Source organism: Pavona decussata, unplaced genomic scaffold, assembly GCF_977016875.1.
Source record: "Pavona decussata unplaced genomic scaffold, jaPavDecu1.1 SCAFFOLD_6, whole genome shotgun sequence".
Lineage (NCBI taxonomy): Eukaryota > Metazoa > Cnidaria > Anthozoa > Scleractinia > Agariciidae > Pavona > Pavona decussata.
The window spans coordinates 4,094,647-4,115,000 of NW_028145430.1; the positions used below are offsets into that span (position 1 = coordinate 4,094,647).

The 20,354-nt window shown below is 39.5% G+C and overlaps 1 protein-coding gene and 1 pseudogene across 3 annotated transcripts in view; one reads left to right on the plus strand and one right to left on the minus strand.

The window, feature by feature from the left end:
- LOC146489267 (ATP-binding cassette sub-family C member 4-like) overlaps positions 1 to 20,354 on the minus strand; it is a 39,929-nt gene that overhangs the window by 12,836 nt on the left and 6,739 nt on the right. For all 3 annotated transcript variants that reach the window (XM_085107720.1, XM_085107722.1, XM_085107729.1), the window contains 14 exons: positions 18,298 to 18,513; positions 17,749 to 17,838; positions 17,208 to 17,371; positions 16,228 to 16,353; positions 15,842 to 16,091; positions 12,900 to 13,013; positions 12,635 to 12,682; positions 12,433 to 12,474; positions 3,784 to 3,975; positions 3,402 to 3,496; positions 2,835 to 2,921; positions 1,263 to 1,359; positions 524 to 808; positions 164 to 295 (listed from right to left, as the gene is read on the minus strand). In XM_085107720.1, coding sequence (XP_084963846.1) covers positions 164 to 295; positions 524 to 808; positions 1,263 to 1,359; positions 2,835 to 2,921; positions 3,402 to 3,496; positions 3,784 to 3,975; positions 12,433 to 12,474; positions 12,635 to 12,682; positions 12,900 to 13,013; positions 15,842 to 16,091; positions 16,228 to 16,353; positions 17,208 to 17,371; positions 17,749 to 17,838; positions 18,298 to 18,513 — 1,938 coding nt within the window. The remainder of the gene's footprint in view (positions 1 to 163; positions 296 to 523; positions 809 to 1,262; positions 1,360 to 2,834; positions 2,922 to 3,401; positions 3,497 to 3,783; positions 3,976 to 12,432; positions 12,475 to 12,634; positions 12,683 to 12,899; positions 13,014 to 15,841; positions 16,092 to 16,227; positions 16,354 to 17,207; positions 17,372 to 17,748; positions 17,839 to 18,297; positions 18,514 to 20,354) is intronic.
- On the plus strand, positions 5,718 to 11,047 carry LOC146489268 (uncharacterized; annotated as a pseudogene).

Sequence of the window (20,354 nt, forward strand, 5' to 3'; positions counted from 1 at the left end):
GAAGTTGTATCAGAATGTGTTTTCTGTGGGTAACTAAGTTTAAAGGGGGTGAATATTTCAGAAGAAGAAATTTACTACTGTTAGTTGATATCGGATCATTGTTGTACAAACACTGATTTTCAAACCATGTTTGTGCACTTTGGAAATGAAACAAAGTACTTACCTGAGTTACAGCGAACAACAAAATCACAAACAGAGCAGCGCCAAGACTGTGTAAGGACTTGAAATACTGAAGATATGTGTTCAGGCTGACTGCACCCTCTTGTTTGGTTTCTTTGGGTAAAATTTCCTCATCCTTAAAGGTTATCAAAGTAATCGAATAACAGAGTACATGTAAGAAAAAAGTAAAGCCTAGGACAACGAAAACTAAAAACTAATGATAAATAACATACTATAAGGATCAGATAATTCAAAGACCGAAAATGCTTGTTGTAAAAAATTGGTGTCCAAAGGATCCTAAGGATCAGATAAGTGTATTCAAACAATCCTGTACTGCAACAAATTAAGAAAAGGTGGAACTTACAAATATGGACGCTTCAGTTTCCGAAGTCAAGACCGATAACTGGCTCTCGAAAGCAAGACTTGTTCTGTGGGAGGGGAAGGACTGTACACTCTCCGAACGTTCTCTTCTCCCTTCATGTTGACTGTGCTGGCGACTAATTGACCGCTTGAAATATCGCTTCATATTCAGTTCACCATCAGATTCCACAGCAGAATCATCCTCTTCTTCTTCTTCCACAAGTAGTGCCATAAGGTCAATATCAGATTTAGAAAGTTCTTGATATGTACCTTGACCAATACATTCACCCTGATCAAAATATGCAATTGGGAAACGTTCATTAGGATGTGAATTGTAGCACCCAATTCTTTAAATATTGGACAGAAATTTCACACAACTTAATAGAGCTATGCAAAAATGACTTACATTTTAACATTCGTTCAAGGTGAAATACTCTTTCGGTTTTTGAACTCAAGAACGAGGTTAGTAAGGCAAATTTGAATGCAAACAAAAGAGTATTAAAATATCAGCCATTTTTGCATAGGGTATATACCACCAAAACTTTGCAAAGAAAAACAGAGGAAATGTAATTTAACTAGCCATGCTGGAAATGCTTCATGCAATTCATTCAAATGCTGTGTGGTGCGGGTCTCTTTTCAGTAGCATTTTAGCATGGAGCTGTAGACTATATCCAACTGATATTAACAATAATTATGAGATGTTTCCGCAGACGTTTTAAGAAACTATAATATGAAGTACTTACATCTGACAAAGCTAGCAGCTCATTAGCCTCTTTCAAGTACTGAAGCTGATGGGTTACCAGTATGCGAGGCTTGCTCGATAAATAGCCACAGATACATCTGAGCAACAAAACAAAAACAAGAAGCTAAAACACCGTATAAAACCGATACAAAAGTTGTATATCGATCAACTGGTTAGATTACCAACAGTCATGTCATTCTTTGTTTAGTACCAATGTGTGGAACATATATCCATTACATTAAATTTTCAGAACAGTGAGACTGGCCTCCTTTAAACCAATCCCAGTGGTCCATGAATACTGCACTGCCATGCTCTGGCTGAGACCAACTCCTCCCAAGCATTACACGTGGGTTGATTTTGTTGTTGATTCTCATCCTCACTCTAAGAGGTGTTTCCCTAGGAACTCTGGTTTTACATTTCTAGCTCTCCTCAAAAACCAACTTTTCCATATTACATTTCGATCAGGAATCTGAGGGCCAGGAGTTTGTCAGTTATTTGCTATTACTGTTATTTATTATAAATTATTAGTGTCACCCTTGTTAAACAAATTAAGTCAATTTAGTCATTTATTAATTTTATTTGTCTTATTTAATCCTTCTTACAACATGGACATAAAATAATTTACTCCAGCATAGTATTCTAAAACATAACATTTCTGTTAAAAGAAAGTTGAAACGCCAGTTAAGTGAGCTTTTAATTTAGTCATATCTTTAGATTACTGTTACATTCATAACTAGGAACCTTTGCACAGTACTTTCATATACATCTACACCAGACTCTTGGAAGTGAAATGTATGAAATTCATACAACTATATCTTGAACAGCAGTTCTCAAACTCATTAATAATTTATCAAGAGAAAACAAAGAAAATCACTACCGTGACCGTGGTTTGGATATGTGATCCTAATTACCATAAAATTTTGCTAACTTTAGCCTTAAATTTCTCCAAGAATTATTGATCACTTGAGAAGCCATATCAAACACTCGAAAGTGTGTTTCATCAGATATCTAAACACCTCGAAGTCGTTTAAAAAAACTCGGCTGCGCCTCGTTTTTACAATCTACTTCTCAGTGTTTGGATATCTGATGAAACAAACCTTCTCGTGTTTGATATATTACATGAAAGAATTGACAAATGAGTGAACATTGCAATTATGTACCAAACTTAAGCAGCAACGAAAAGAAAGCCCCAAACAAATTCAGGCTTGAACAGGATTCCACCCCATGACCTCTGCGATGCCGATGAACCTACCAACCAAGCTATCAAGCTAACTGGGAGCTATAGCCATTTTATGAGTTTGTAATATACCCGTAGAGGTGAAGATATGGAAGTGAATTGTATGAAATTCATATATTTTGAATGATGGATGAAAGACTTGATATATGAGTGAACATCACAGTTATGTATGCAACTTAACCAGCTACAAAAAGGTAGCCTGAAAAACAGGCCTGAAGATAGACTGCTGTTGAGCAATTTATTATCTTTCTTTACAAGTTGTCTAGCATGTAAAAAACACATAATGAGAATTCCTGTATTGTCATATCATCAAAGTGAGGGTGTCAGTTTACTAACTTATCAAACAAATGACGTCCAACATCTGCATCCACAGCACTGAGAGGATCATCCAGAAGGTAAACATCAGCATCTGCATACACCGCCCTAAACAGTTTACAAAAAACATTAAAGCTAAATAATTATGCTAATGACGATAATATACCGGTACTACATAAATAAACAAAAAAGGGAGGGAAGGTAGGAAGAAAGGAAGGAAGGAATGAAAGAAAGAAAGAAACAAACAAACAAACAAACAAAGAAAAAAAGAAAGAAACAAAGAGAGAAAATCACTTCATAAATTATGCAACGTATCACTGACACTATGGTAAATTGCTGTGTTTATACATTAAGTGAGGGGTAAAATTACTAACACATCATATGTAAATCTCACGGTTTAAATCTGTTTCTTATTTTCAAATTTTTAAACCAGTTTACAGACAGAGTTTAATTGGACTCGTTTGGCATGGGAGACTTTCTTCAGTTTGTGACCAGCAACTTTTTTTGTGGAGTCATCATCTTCAAACCTTCATGACAGCCTCTCTTACATGTAAAACAGTGTACAGATCAGTATAAACATTATTGTACCTGGCCAAATTAACCCTTGCTCTCTGTCCTCCACTTAAAGAGACTCCTCGCTCACCTACAAGAGTCATGTCTCCCTCAGCCAAGAGGTCAATATCCTACAACACACAATTTGATAAGTCATGTGATTTACTTGTCACAAGACAAGATTTCGACCACTTCCAAAAACTAGTAATAAGCACATCATTTACAAATAGCTTGATGCCAAGTCCATGGATGAGAGATTGGCAAAATGAAGTGTGATAAAGTTAGTAAGGATAGGTAGGATAAAAGTAGGTAGTTATAGTAGGTAGTACAGAGCTTTTACATGATAATCAAACTGACATGCTTACTCTTGGTTACTTTATTGATGGCTATGGAAAACTACATTGAGTCTCAGTTATACCTTCTGCAATGCACAAGCCTTGATGACTTCAAAGTATCGGCCTTCTTCATAATTACTTCCAAAAAGAATATTTTGCTGAAGAGTACCATTGTAAATCCAGGCCTGTTGTGAAGCATAACCAATTTTGCCCCTCACCATGATTTTACCCTCAGATAATGGCAGTTCACCCAGAATAGACATAAGCAAGGAAGACTATAGAGAAGAAAACACAAACGTCATTCAAGTTATACATGAGCCCTAATGTGAAAAGTAAAAGTTGAATGTATATATGTGTATTTTGTCAAACATTGAGCACCCCAGCACCCTCTATCTGGCATTCTTAGCTTGTTAAAATAATCAAGCAGCCCCTTGGTACCTGAAAAATACCTGGTTTTGAAATATTGGTGCATGATGTTAAAGGACATGGAATTTACTCCATGTTTATACTTATGAGAAGAAAAATTCAAGCCAGTTGACAAAAGATACAAACAGTCACTTTTAAGAACTATGCTAGATCGTGCGAAGCCTTCATCATCTACACCAGATTTCTTTTTGCAAGAATGTAAGAACTTGAAAGAGATATTTTTGATATTAAAATATCCTGAGAAGCTGATATCGACTCGACTATCAGCAGCTTTCAGCACCCTCTAGATGTAAGTCATGTAAGTCATACACCATCAGACAGCCCCCTACAGATCACTATGCCATTCAAGGATCAGAAATCTGTTGACATGGTTCGCAGACAACTTCGTGACCTTGGGAGAAAGATCAATCACGATTTGCAGCCAATTTTTACTAGCAAAAAGATCATTGACCACTTGAAATATACGGAATTGAAGCCTATTGGTAACCAACAGAGTGTTGTGCACAAATTTACATGTGATTTGTGCGATGCAAATTGTATTGGTTACATGTGCCGCCACCTCCATCAACGTGCAGAGGAACATATTAAACATTACATAATCGGTAAACACTTCAAGGACAAACACAGTTTGAGCCTGACGGACCAGCGTGAGAATTTCAAAATTCTTAAGAAATGCTGGAGCAAGTTTGAACGCTTGATTTTTTAAATGCTCTTGATCAGGAAGAAAGGACCAAAACTTAACACTCAAAGTGACTCTATTTGTGCCAAACTCTTTGTATAAACACTTGCATGCTCTTGTTTCACTATAATTGCATTTTTATAATTCACACACATTTATTTCTGTATGTATATATACCTCACTTAAGTTAATTCTTTCAAACCATTTGATAATGATGACATGAGGTCATCGAAACGTCATTTAATGTTTTCATTTTTTTCAGTTGACAAAAGTTAACTAAATTGAAATAAGCAGGCAGGGGCTTGTTCAGGGGCTTGTTCAGTATACATGTAAAAAAAAGGTAATTAAGGACAGTGTCTACTATTGTTACTGCGCATACGTTCTGCGCATCGCGAGATACTCGAGTTTCCTATGGGTGGTGCCTACTAATACAGGAATATTTTTGCGCGGTTTAAAACTATACGGAGAAAGCAGAACTTACCAAATCCCTTTGGTATCTCAAAAGAAAATTGGGGGTAACCATGCATTTTTCAGAGAAAATTTAGCTTCAATTTAGGAAAAAATCGCATACATTGCTTTATATTTTGGCCCTTTTTAGAGATATTGTTGCTTAATTATCTCTGAAAAATGCGTGGTTACCCCCAATTTTTTTTTGGATTCCAATAGGCCTTGCCAAGATCTGCTTTTCCCGCATAGTCATAAACCGCACAAAAATACTTCAGTATTAGTAGGCACCATCCTTAAAAGTAAATTTATTTATACACAGTAAGATTTAAAGCTAGAAACTTGTGGGGCCATGTAATCAAACAAATGTTTTAAGAACAGAAACTTTCAAAAAATTCCAACGGGCAGTGAGGCTTACCAGTTGGCTATTTACAAAGCTTGGCTGAGAATTTGGTCAGGGGACTACAACCCAAACAAATCCAAGCTAGTGGTCAGAGAGGGGACTCAAACCTGGCGCCAGTACCGGTCAGCGGTACTATGAGTTAGCATGCGTTATCTGTGGTTCGTAGCCGGACGTCCGCCATATTGTTACTGTTACTCGGCCGCTAGTTGCATCCCAGATTGATTAAAGCCTTACCCGAATCGGTCGTGCCTTGGTTCTTGCCTTATCTTCCTAACTGGCGTGGTGGCAGCGGTGGGATCAACCCAAGCCTCACCTTTTTACCGTACAAAGTCACTTTTAAGCCGCGACCGCAGGAACCAAAACAGTGTATCCTTCACTGTGAAAACACGTCCCGGAGTTTTATCTCGTATGTAATGGCGTCTTCTCACCGCGCACCCAAACAGTGGTGCCTTTCCAAGGTGGAAACTATTAATAGCTTTGAGAATTGGAAGCAAAATCTGCTTTACACATTATCATTGGACAGCAACTTCGCTCCCTTCCTAGCCGATGGCGTTCAATGGTTGAAAAAGACCAAAGCCCAACCACTTCGAGGACTCGAAGCCGATGGTGATTCCATACCTCTTGCTCGACGCCTCACCGGTCGACAAAAAGTCAACTTTCTTGAGCTGATGCTAGGTCAGATTGTGAATTACTGCCCTATCATTTCCCGAAGCACTTTGGTGAAAAATTCAAAGTCACTCGAATACATCTGGCAAACTATTCGCCAGCACTTTGGTTTCCAAGCCACTGGCGCACAATTTATCGATTTTTCTGACATACACCTCGCAGCGGATGAGCGCCCTGAGGATCTGTACCAACACCTCATGGCTTTTGTGGAAGATTCCTTACTACGTGCTAACGGTTTAACTCACCATGGCAAACATGTTACAGAGGATGAGGAACTAACCCCTACCCTAGAAAACTTTGTCATTCTTACTTGGTTGCGACTCATTCACCCCAGTCTCCCTCGTTTAGTCAAGCAACGTTACGGCACGGAGTTGAGGTCTCGCACCCTTGCCTCAATTAAACCCGAGATCTCTCAGGCACTTAGCTCTCTCCTCGAGGAAATCCGCGCTTCAGATGATGCTAAGACTCTACATGCCGCGGTAGCTGATGATTTTCGTCGCCCCCGTCCGGGCGGCAGGAGTGACCCTAAGATCCGCACCAGACCGCCCCGTCAGGACAAGGTCTGTCCCTTATGCAAGCAAGCCGGTCGCTCTAACACCAACCATTTCCTCAGTCAGTGTACTTTCCTCCCTGACAACGACAGGCGCTTCATGGTAAAAGCAAGACAGATTGTCAGCATACTGGACGACGAACAAGACAGCACCTACGACTGTGTTCCTGATCCACCCTGTCATGAAACCACTTTGCCTACCCCTGACGTTGTTGCCTACCGCGTCCAGACCCGTCAATCTCCTTATATGGATGTCTTTCATGGTCACGGTGTTGTACGTATCACCATTGACAGCGGGGCAACTGGAAATATGATCCGTCACTCCACCGCGAAACATCTTGGGTGTCCAATTATATCAAGTGCTCAGTCTGTCCAGCAGGCAGATGGCTCTTCTCAGCTTCAGGTGGTCGGAGAGATACAGACTTCCTTCACCCGCGACAACACAGACTTTACATTCAAGGGACTTGTCGTCGAGGATCTGGACGTCGAAGTGCTTGCCGGTACCCCATTCATGGAGGCAAACGACGTTGCCGTCCGGCCTGCCAAGAGAGAGGTGCTACTTGGCAATGGCTCCACCTACACATGCGGGTCCCAGGCCCCTCTCAGCCCTCCCACAACCGTCCGCAGAGCCTTTGTTCTCCGTGCTCGTAGTTCCTCCAAGACTGTTTGGCCCGGAGAATTCTTGGAAGTACAGCTCCCAGACGATGCTCCCCCTGACTCAGAGTATGCACTTGAACCCCGCACTGACGCACCTAGTTTACGTAATCTCAAACCCTCTCAGCTGTGCCCGCAACCCGGTGTCGTTTCCAGTGTTGTGCAGGCAATCCGCATACCAAACCTGTCAACCAAACCTCGAACACTTAAGCGTCACAAACACTTCTGCCAGGTCACCCCTGTCTTCGAACCAAAAGAGGAGCCACCGACAAGTCAGCCTCCTACTCAGCATCCGTTACCTCCCTCTCATGCAAGCCACTCTGCATCCGTCCAGGTGGACCCAGACCGCATTCTCCCTAAGGCTGTCAGAGCCAACTTCCAATCTCTGCTCAGTGAGTAGGACTCCGTTTTTGACCCTCAGTTCCCAGGTTACAATGGATTCGCAGGTCCTTACCAAGCAAAGGTCAACATGGGTTCTGTCGAGCCCCCACAGCGGAAAGGCCGCCTCCTCCAATATGCCCGCGATAAGCTCGTGGAACTCCAAGAGAAGTTCAACCACCTAGAGCAGCTTGGTGTCTTCCAGCGCCCTGAAGATATTGGTAACACTGTAGAATACCTGAACCCTTCTTACCTTGTAAAAAAGCTGAACGGCAGTTCTCGTCTTGTCACTGCCTTCGCTGACGTAGGCCGGTACAGTAACCCCAACCATCCTTGCTGCCTGACGTGGACTCCACCTTGTGCCGCATCGCCCAGTGGTCTCATATCATCGTCACAGACCTGACAAGTGCCTTTTACCAAATACCTTTGGCTAAAGAGTCCATGAAGTATTGCGGCGTCGCCGCTCCGTTAAAAGGAGTACGAGTCTACGTTCGTTCCGCTATGGGTATGCCCAGATCGGAAACTGCCCTTAAAGAGGTTATGTGCCGCGTTCTAGGCCGACTACTACAAGATGGATCTGTTGCCAAAATTGCTGATGATCTGTACTGTGGCGGCAACACACCCCAAGAGCTACTCCACAACTGGAAGAGGGTCCTACACGCCCTACACACGTGCAACCTGCGTTTGTCTGCCCACAAGACCGTCATCAGTCCCAAAACTATCACTATTCTCGGCTGGATCTGGAATGCTGTCTCTCTCTCTGCCAGTCCCCACCATCTTAACACCCTCGCCACGTACCCCGAGCCGAACACTGTTGTGCGCTTGAGATCCTTCATTGGCGCTTACAAAGTTCTTTCCCGTGTCATTCCAAGGTGCTCAAGTTACCTCGCTCCACTGGATGCTGTGACAGCCAGTCGTCCTTCTCAGGAATCTATTCACTGGACCGATGATCTTAGGGCGGCATTCCGTAGTGCTCAGAACGCTCTTTCCTCTGCACTCACCATCACATTACCCAGACCTGAGGACCAGTTGTGGATTGTCACTGATGGAGCCGTCCGGGACCCTAGAATAGGTGCCACCCTCTACATAACGCGCGGAGATAAGTTATGTGTCTCTGGCTTCTTCAGCGCCAAGTTACGGGGCTCCCAAACAATGTGGCTTCCGTGCGAGGTCGAAGCCCTCTCCATTGCAGTGGCAACTAAGCACTTCAGCCCGTATCTTATCCAGTCCGTCAAAAAGGCCTGCATTCTTACTGACAGTAAGCCTTGTGTTCAAGCCTATGAGAAGCTCTGTCACGGTGAGTTCTCTGCCAGCCCCCGCGTGTCCACCTTCTTGTCTGTTGTGAGTCGTTACCAAGCATCAGTCAGGCACGTCTCCGGCGCTGCAATCCTCCCGTCAGACTTTGCAAGCCAAAACGCCGCCGCCTGTCACAACGAGACCTGTCAGATGTGCTCTTTCATTTCTCAGACCAGAGACTCTGTTGTCCGAGCCGTGTCTGTTCAAGATATCCTCCAAGGCAATGTTTGCCTTCCCTTTACCAGCCGACCTGCCTGGGTGACCGTTCAGTCTGAGTACCCAGATCTACGCCGCACCCACGCTCACCTCGTCCAGGGTACTAGACCGTCCAAAAAGCTCACAAACATAAAGGACGTCAAACGTTATTTACAAGTTGCGTCAGTTGCAGATGATGGCCTCCTTGTTGTGCGGCGTCATGAACCTTTGTCACTGCCTAGGGAGTGCATCGTTGTCCCAAGCCAAGCTTTGGACGGCCTTTTGACTGCCCTCCACATACAACTCAGCCACCCGTCCTGTCACCAGTTGAAAATGGTTGTCAAACGCTATCTATACGCTCTCGATCTGGACAAGGCTGTCTCTCGTGTTTCTGATGGGTGCCACTCCTGTGCGGCAATCTGAGCTCTCCAACTGCATGTATTGACCAGTCCACTTCCTCTCCACCCGACACTATTGGCCGGTCCTTCGCCGCAGACGTCATCAAACGCTCTCGCCAGCTCATCTTTGTCCTCCGCGAGACTGTGACCTCTTACACTTCCAGTGTATCTCTTGAAGACCAGCGTCATCAAACGTTACGCGACGCCATTGTAAAGCTCTGCTTAGAACTGCGCCCTATGGATGGCCCACCTGCGGTGATCCGTACTGACCCTGCCCCTGGCTTTAAGGGTCTCGTTTACAACCCTCTCTTAAAGAAGCATAGAATTACAATTGAGCTTGGTCAGGCCAAAAATCCCAACAAGAATCCTGTAGCTGAGAGAGCAGTCCAGGAGTTGGCAACGGAACTTCTCCGCCAGGAGCTTTTAGGCGGTGCCGTTTCTCCCCTCACTCTCGCCGTAGCCACTTCTGCCTTGAACTCTCGTATCCGTTCATGTGGCCTATCCTTGCGAGAAATGTGGACACAGCGGAACCAGTTTTCAAGCCAACAGTTACCCCTTGCCGACGACCATTTAATTGTCCTCCAGCACGAGCAGCGTCTATCCAACCACCCCCACAGTGAGCGCTCCAAAGCTCCATTGCACAGCAGGCGTCCTACTCCTGTAATTGATGTTGGTGACCTGGTGTACCGCTACCTGGTTGTAGCCATAGATTCACCATTCTGTGATATCAAAAAGTTTATTGGATCCCAATTACGCAGCTCATTTTACCACGTCAAACTTACTGAGTGCTTCAAGGTCCCTTCCGACTTGGCTGATCCCTTACATCCTCCTCGCCAGTGTCGTGGCCATGACTCAGATGACGAAGACAATCCTGATACCACACCTCACCCCCCACCCTCGCTGCCTGACATCCCTGATGCTATTTCTGCTTCAGCCCAGCATCTATCTAACACTCCTCCCTGTGTTACACCACCTGCTCCCGCCATTCCTGTTGACTGCATCATGGACGACACAGCTGCCCAGCCGTCTTGCCCTGAGGACCGCTCTTTGGAGAAGGCAGTCGTTCCAGCAGACCCTGACCCTCCTGGCCTGCGGGGATCATCTCGCACTAGACGTCGTCCTGCGCGTTTTGAAGATTATGATACTGAACTATAGCCTTTGTTACTGATCGGTGACGTTTAAGTCAGTTTAAGAGTTTAAGTAGTGCTTTTATGTACTTTCCTCTATGTTTTTGGTGCTTGCTTACACGCTATGTAAAAAAAAAAGGAAAAAAGAAGTCACGCCAGTACCAGTCAGCGGTACTATGAGTTAGCATGCGTTATCTGTGGTTCGTAACCGGGCGTCCGCCATATTGTTACTGTTACTCGGCCGCTAGTTGTATTCCAGTTTGATTAAAGCCTTACACGAATCAGTCGTGCCTTGGTTCTTGCCTTAACTTCCTAACTGGCGTGGGGCCTCCAGATTATGAGTCCGCGCCTCTAACCACTCGACCACATCGCTTTTGATAAAGTTGTAGTCAGCATAAGACAGCATTATATACCATGATTATTATAATTATTATACAGATTTGTCCATTGATATGAGAGATGCCACCTTTTAAAGCTGGTTCCCTACTTCAAGACTACAGTAACATAATCCTACCAGTAGAGGACAAGCCTTGCAGTAAAATAGTCAAAACAAGAAAGGCTTAAAAGCTTAAAAACTACATGTATTAGTCTTTGATTTGGTTCATCCATGGATAATTTCATGTGTTTCTCTAGAACTCAAATAAATTATAAAACTTCCAAAAACCAATTTGAAAATGACTAAATCGTACTAAAACCGAAAAATGGCCAAAATGATAACACAGTGAGTCTTTCTTTTTTCAATGTTCAATATGTGTCATAGGCACAGAAGTAACAGTGTGTCCACCATCAAGTGCAATCCATAATATTTATGATAATTAAACATCTGATCCTCATTTTCATTGAGCAAAATGAAAGCCAGAAACTTTTGTGAACCAAACAAGGTGATGAATAGCATGATTTCACCAGGGACTACTGGTATTTAAATTTGCTTTTTTATGAGTGTAAACCAGGTTTGCTTTGTAAAATCTTTTAGTGAGGCAAGCCTACCATAAGGAAGCAAGCAATTTGTCTTTGTCTCCCTAAAAAAGTGAAATTGAGACCAGTAGGGGTTGATACCATGACACTTTGATGACGTTGCTTTGCTAATGGTACTTTATGGATTGCTGAATGATACTGAAATACTTGTGAGCACCACAATTTGGCTAACAAAAAGCAGGACAATCTTAGGTAACTGGCCAATAAAAAAATATCCACATAAACAGGTCTAGAATCCTTTTTATTTTCCATCCAATACCCCAGTGCTTTACAGTTTTTAGTAGCCAAAATTGGTTAGTGAAAGTGCAAAACCTACTAGCCAAAATTGATTTTTTACTGATCTGGGACAAATTGACTATCATTAGTCTTGAGCCCTGCCACTTTTAACTTCATGTTATGCCATACAACTGTATGATGAACTGTTTAATCTCACGAAATAATAAATTTTAAAATATGTTAAATTATTCAATTATATGTTAAATACAATTTGATGAATAGTGTGCTATTTCCATTAATTTTATAGTTGAATTAATCTACAAACCTTTCCAGAGCCAACTTGTCCAATGACTGCTAGTAGGTCACCCTTAAAAGTGATCAAATAAATGATCAATGTCATGGAACTACCTTTGCTACAAGCAGACTAGTAGTTAGTCAATATATATATGTACCAGCTATTGAAAATGATCAAGAACCTCTGCTCACAGGATATCAAGGAATATAATTTTCATCAAAGAAGGGCTTACCGGTGAAACTTCGAAACTCAGGTTGCAGAGGGTTGGCTTGGTTAGAGTCTGTCCATTAAAAAAAAAAAACATTTAGTAGTTAAAAGTTCAGTTACCATATGCTGCTTCTCTCTTCTTTTTGTTCTTCTTTTTTTTTTTTCAAGATCAAAAGTATGAGGAAAGTCCCAAGACAAAGTGTTAGTCTATATCCAATACTGCATTAATTAATTTTGCTGAATGGTAACATATAATGCATGCCGTAATTCCCAAACAAGTAAAACAATACCTTACTCCAGCTAGCACAAACATTTTCAGCTTTAATTCCACAGTCCTCACGTTTTGGTCTTAAATTTGATGTTACCAATCCTTCAGAGTGACACTCATCGAGAAGAAGCAGCTTCTACAACAACAAAGTGGACATTTTACAATGAGACACATAAAAGTAAGTTTATTTATAAGTAATTGTATAACTAATTATAAATTGATAAAAATATTGTGGCCTTTTACCTCTTTGTAAATTGGTGTAATGTACAATACATAACAGTGGATAGGATAAAACTGCTATCCAGCAGATAGTTCCCAGTGGGAAAATAGTCACTGCAAAAGGCCTGAAAACTGTCGTGGATAACTGTCAGTTACCTTTCTCAGGATCACAGCACCAAGAATTAATGCATGACAAGAAAACAATAGAGAACGTAGAAGCACAGAATGTCCAAAATAACTTTTCTTTCCTTTTTCTATGTCTAAAGAGTTGAGTGATGTGTTCAAAAACATGCAGGCTGGGCACAGGACAAATTGACTGTCTGTGAACACATATGCTTTTAACATCCAAGACTCAGTTGCTAAACGCCAAATTAAGCTAATCCTGGCGATTAATATGAACTGTGATTCAAGTTTAATAATATTTATCAATGAAGACTCTTCTAAAAGATAATTTTTTGTTCCACGATCCGTTTTAACTTAGACTTTTCTTTACCACTAGCTTAACATTAGCTTTTAAAAACATTTTTAATGAGCAAGATGAAAACCTTGGTTATTTTTTAATCAGGGTTTAGCGTTAATCAGCTTTCAAACAACCAGGCGCTGATTGACTTTGTTTCAAAAAGAACATATCCCAGTTAACTATCCTACACAGGTGAACTGACCTCTGCCTGCTACTGACAACCTTTAATCAATTATGAAACCCATCGATGTGATATCATACAATTTGCCTCGTGAAAAATTCTGGTTCAATTGTGTCCAATCACAAACACTTTGTACAATGATTATGTCAGCAGCATGATAGAAAAAAAACTGTTCAGGGTGACCACAGAGGACTTTGGAAATCATAACTTAAATGAAATATTTACCTCTGACTAGTTCTTCTGTTGACTATGGAAAATTTAAAAGGAAATGGTGCTTTGAAAAACTAATATAATAGTTAACAAGTTAGCACTAAAACTTATAAATTGTTGTTAAAAGCGAACCATGTGAACCGGGAAGCTAATGTCACTTTCAAAATTTGTACACTAATTTAATTTATGTGAAACAACCACATACAGTACAGCTGAACATGAAGCATTTTAATATGGGAGAGGGGTGTCTACAAACCGAAGACCGAAGACCGAAGACTACAAAACGAAGACCCTTGCTAAGACGCTTTATTTGACGCTAAAACATTGAATTCATTGAATTCAATGTTTTAGCGTCAAATAAAGCAAGGGTCTTCGTTTTGTAGTTTGAGGCGGGCAAAACTACAAAACGAAGACCCCATTGAATTCAATGTTTTAGTGTCAAATAAAGCGTTTTAGCGAGGGTCTTCGTTTTGTAGTTTGACGCAGGCAAAACTACAAAACGAAGACCCCATTAAAATCAATGTTTTAGCGTCAAATAAAGCATTTTAGCGAGGGTCTTCATTTTGTAATCTTTGGTCTTCGGTCTTCGGTCTTCTGAGCTCTCATTTATCATAGAAAACTGTTTGTTTCCTACATACAAATGATTCCCCCTCCTCCCCATTACATTGAGAACTTCACTTCCTCCTTTCAAACAGTCATTGCCTTCAAATGCACAAATTTGGTATTAAGAGCAGCAAACTTTTGTGATACATTTTTCTGAAATGTAAGTAATAGAACTGCAAAGTATCAGCACACTTTCACCATTTTGTGCAATTAACTGAATTTAATTTGCATTTCTTTTGTACAGTAATGCATATGCAACTATGCATGTGGCAATAGGGAATTACCATGCATTAAACGTACATCAGTACATCAATCATAGCAAACAAATTTTGCCAGGCAAAACATTTATCACACTTGAGATCATCTGTAATACTGTTTCACTACAAACCTGAAAAAGGTGCAGTGAAAGTTCAAGCTACCATTGGTGCCACTATTGCAAATTGTTTCAAAATAATGATAATAATAAGAATAATAAGAATAATGTCAACAAAAGGGTAGTTCCAAAAAAAATCCATACTCCCCCATGAAAGGTTTTTTGTTTTGCTTCATACTTTGCTCCTAAAATTTTGGCTTTTAAGACCCACCTCCCCCTAGGAATTTCGAGCGTGGACAATATGCGAGCCAGCGAGGCATGCAAGGCTGACATGCGAGGCATGGGAGGCATGAACAACCCCCAACATAAATGCTAGCCGTTAAGCTAACCGGGGAGCTATTTAAGCTGACCTGAGTGCTATTTAAGCCAACCGGAGTGCTTTTTAGGCTAAAAGGAGTGTTTTTTAGGCTTACGTGAGTGCCTCACACGGCTGCCTCACATGGCTCGCTGGCTCGCAGATTGTCAAGACCCAGGAATTTCCAATGACTTTCCATGGGGTGGGTATGGATTTTTGTCTAGAACTACAGTCTACACAATTTATTACACCACTAATGTAAGACTGTTAATGAGAAGTTAAAATACCTTGGGGCTATCAAGGGGGACTCACTTGGCCCTCATAAGCTGATTTCTAGAAAATTAACACTGCATGTACCTGGCCAACCCAGTGAATATCACATATCAGGAATTAAACATAATTTGTAATCAGCTGCTAGTGGTTTTCCACTTTAATTTGTGCCTCACAACAGGGGCTACATGCATTACCTTGCATTCAACAATCATTGTGAACATTTCCTCAGTGGAATTTTAAAATCCCAACATAGCTATTAAGGGTTTAGGCCGTAATCAGAGGTGACACAGCTTCAATTGTTTGGCTATTGCTGAATGCTTTTATCATTTAAAAGAACTATATCAACTTACTTGAATTCTTTCAACGGAGACTCTCACTTCATTCATGAAAGTAATAGCAATAGGAAAAAACAGCGTCATGACTATACGGACAGAGTTGAAAAGTGACAGACAAGTGAAGACCTTCTGAGCAGTTAAGATGTGACCAGTTAAAACATAGGTCATGAATGTCACAAATGTAATCAGCACTGAAGAACTGAAGAAGAATGACAAAAATGCACCACGAACATATGCAAGCTTGAGGAACCAGGAAAGTTCAGAACTGAAAAGAATAAAAAAATTTATGCAATTATAGTAAAGGGTTTGCCACCCTAAAGAAATCAAATCAGATCATGAAGAATAACCATTTTCAACTTTCCTCTAAATGTACATAAACTGAAACAGACTACTTAACTTACATTCTTATTTTGCCAATCCAATCAGTAACTGCATCCTCCCAGGTGTACACCTTAACTACCCGCATACCACTTATTACTTCATTCATTGCCTTCACACGTTCATCAATGAATTGGGAAGCTTTGCGTCTTGTAAAAAAAAATCATTATAATTATTATTATTTTATTAATTCAGTATATGCCAAAAATCAAAAGGGCCCCACTGAATATCACTTTCGTGATGTGAGCTCCCTGTATAAAGATTGTTATTATTATTATTATTATTATTATTATTATTATTATTTTTATTAAAAGAAGCTTTATTATGGCATCCAAATATTAATATCATCTCATTCTACAAGACAGTCATGTTCCACTAATAATAACTGTTTGTGATCAGCTTTTCATTATCATTACTATTATTATTATTATTATTATTATTATTATTATTATTATTATTATTATTACTAATTTATATCGTACAAATATCAACATAAAATTTTCAAATGCGTATGACAATAGCTAAATTTAACAATTAATACAATTAAATTCTAATGGGCATTAACTATTAAAAAAAATGAATAATTACTAAAAATAAAAATGAAATTGTATAAAGTTATTGCTATTAAAATTGTACATATTTAAAAAATGAAATATTCTAAGAGTAGACATATCTTAAGTCAAGTTAAGTCTCAAACTAGCACTAAAATGTAACATTGATTATTATTTAATCATGCAATTTGTGGCATCAAACAAAACATGTTTGACTCTTCTTCACAAATCTTATCTAGAAAGTTTTCAGACAATGTTCAGATAGATTCAGAAAATAATATGGAATGACTATTGATAAATGTAGATGGAAATTACCCTATTGCTTAACATTCTCAGTACTGACGAGACACTGCTGTTTTGGTTTTGGGTTCTAATATCAGATCAGGCTTAAAAAATTATAATTCTATTACCAAAAAATAATAACATTAAATTTTATTTTCAATAATGCTAACCTAAGACCCATGAGAATACGGCCCATTTTAATTTGCACAGGAACCAAGAGAAGCAAAAGACCCATTCCAGCCAGAGATGAGGCACCAATTTCTCTCCAGAGAAGTCCAAGTACAGCAAGTGCTTCTAAAGGACCTAGTACCAGGTAGTGGAGGAAATAGGAAGCCTGAAAAAAAACACATACATACAGTAAGAGCATGACCTTCCAAGATCTTAAATATGACAAAGCACTGTAAAGACAGTATTATACTGTGTACATGTAGCTTGACTCCAGCAGTTCATGCAAGTTGCCTCAAAATGGTTTTGTGAGATAAGTTGCTTAGTTGAAACATTGCACAATGTTATTTACTTTTCAACAGTCAAACACCTTCCAGAATGTAGAACTGACTTCTAGTTTTTGTTGTCAGCTGCAAGGTATGCTACCATACACAACATTTTTTTAATGCAACTTACCTCACAATGCCATTGCAGGACATGGTGAAAGAACCATTACAATATAAGTTGCACAGTGTAACTGTGTCACAATCTTAAGATGCTACCTACCACATCAAACCGCTGGGTGTCTGAAGAAACCAAGTTCACAATATTGCCAGTAGTTGTGCTAGCCATTGCTGTACTGCTTAGTCTCAACACCTGGAATAATTGAAAAGAAATTAAGGTGAGTGTCAAATTTCTATCATAACCATTTGTCTGATTAATTGACATAGAAGGCTATGTCTTGACCACAATAATTAATTTCACTTCCTCTACTCTACCTTCTCTGCCATGTGTATAAACCGGTATAAAGCAAAATAACTTTAAAATAGTCCCAAAACAACCTGACAAATTATTTTATAATAACATCCACTCCAGATCTTGCAGATAGTTTTCCTGTCTAGGATGACTTGACCCACACCCTGATGCATTTATTTATTTGAATTGCAATTAGTTAATTTATTTAATCTAATTTGTTTCTTCATTTTGTTTATTATTATAAACAGTGTGGATGATAAGTTGACAACTGCATGCATTAAATATCCTGGACCAGGGCATTGCTATCTTTTTTCACTGGACATAATTTTTTAAAACAAATGCCTCATATTCCAGTCATACCTTGTTGTACACAAGAGACGTGCAAGCAATCCTCACCCTCATACCACAGCACTGTCGTAAGAATGTGAATGGTGTAATCAAAAAGCTGGACAAAATGCTGCACATACACACAGCAAAAGCATACAGGAAGGCTTCTTTCTGCGTTGTAGTAGTATCTTGGTTGAAGTATGTTATAAGGAAACCAAGGAAGATGGGTTGAACTATCCTAAGAGAATCCTAAATGGAATAATTTAAGAAAGCACAATTTCTTAATATTAGTAAGCCACTGACCAAAGACCTGGCTGGACAAATTAAATAAAGTGGAAAAAAGCAGCAACAAAAAATAACATTGCTCTCGTAGAAAATTTAACAGCATTATTACATGATAATCGTAGGGTTTTCTAAAAAGTACTGTCTTCCAATACATTTTTCAGCACCTTATATAATAATTGAGAGCTCAAACAATATAAACAAGTTAAAAGGTTGCATTTGATTACAAGACATTATATTAAAGTCTGAGTACATCAATAACCTTGAAGATATCACTCAAACTATGAATACTGAATTTGATAATATTCTCTACTACTGCTCAGCTAATAAACTATCAATCAATATAAAAAAGACAAATTTTATGATTATCAGCTCCCCAAATAAGCGTGTAAGTAATATAAAAATCCACGACATTGAACAAAAAGATTTTATTAAATATCTCGGAATTTATATTGACAAACATCTTAAATGGGAACAACAAACTAAGCATGTTAAAAGTAAAATATCAAAAAATACTGGAATTATCAATAAATTAAGGTTTTATGTCGACCTGAATACTCTGAAACAACTCTATTATACACTAATTTATCCTTACATCAACTATGGTTTAATGAGCTGGGAAAACACCTACACCACCTATCTCAACAAAATTCGCACCGCCCAAAACAAATGTGTAAAAAATATATTCTTTGCTTACAAAAGAGAAAATGCCACTGTTTACTTCAATCTACTGGGAATTCTAACCATTGACAATGCATTCAAACTCAAGGTTGCCATTTTCACGTTCAAAATAATAAATGATCAAATATGTCCTGTTTTTGCAAACTCTATTTCCACAGCATCCTCTCGGCGAGTTCGTACAATGCCCGATTTTCATCTTTTCATACGTACTAACTACGGTAAACACACTTTTCATTTCGCAGCATCACAAATATGAGAAACAATAGACTGTAACATTAAGCAATCAAACTCCGCTTCTTCGTTTAAAACCAAATACAGGAAAAATCTACTTATAAACCAAAAGTAATGTAGCTGGAGTTCATCACCGTCATCCCTTCGCTAAACACGCTCTTTTTTTTTTTTCTTTTTCAAACCTTTCCAAATAATTTTCTTTTCCACCGAAATAATTTTCTCTTCCATCGTAAGCAGTGCCCAACTCGAAAGCAGCATGCTCCTTTGGGCACTGCTCACACTAAACCAAACAAATTTATCCTAATTCTTTTTAATCCTCCTTTGTAATATAAATGTTTATTGTTTTTATGTATTGTACTGAATCTCGCTGTACATGTGAAAATAAAATTGAATTGAATTGAATTGAATCTGTTAGATGAGCTATTTTGGAAGCATTTTGATATCTTAAGTAACACCACATCAAAGCACCAGCCAAACAAGATTTCGCTTTCAGACTTGTCAAATTTTCGTATACAGTGTAGTAATACCACCTCAAAATACTATGACATGGGATTGATTATTCAAAGAAAATAGTACAAAACCATTGCCAACAAAATTTTACTAAGCAACATTAAATCAGGGTCTGAATGCCACCTGGCAACTCCTTCAGTTCCAGGTGTCAAATTGTTGAAAAGTTCTATACTCCTTCCAGAAAACAACAATGTAATCAAACCTATTGCATCAAATCTTCAAAAAAGTTAGTGGCCAATTTTTTATCGTCTCACAATAAATTTAAGAAAGATTGTAGTGTGGTTTCAGTGTATTCATGGTGAAAAGGGAGCAAAACAATTCACAGTGAGCAATGTGTACTATAAGAGAAACTGCTGGAAGTGTAACAGTGTCATCATCACAATATT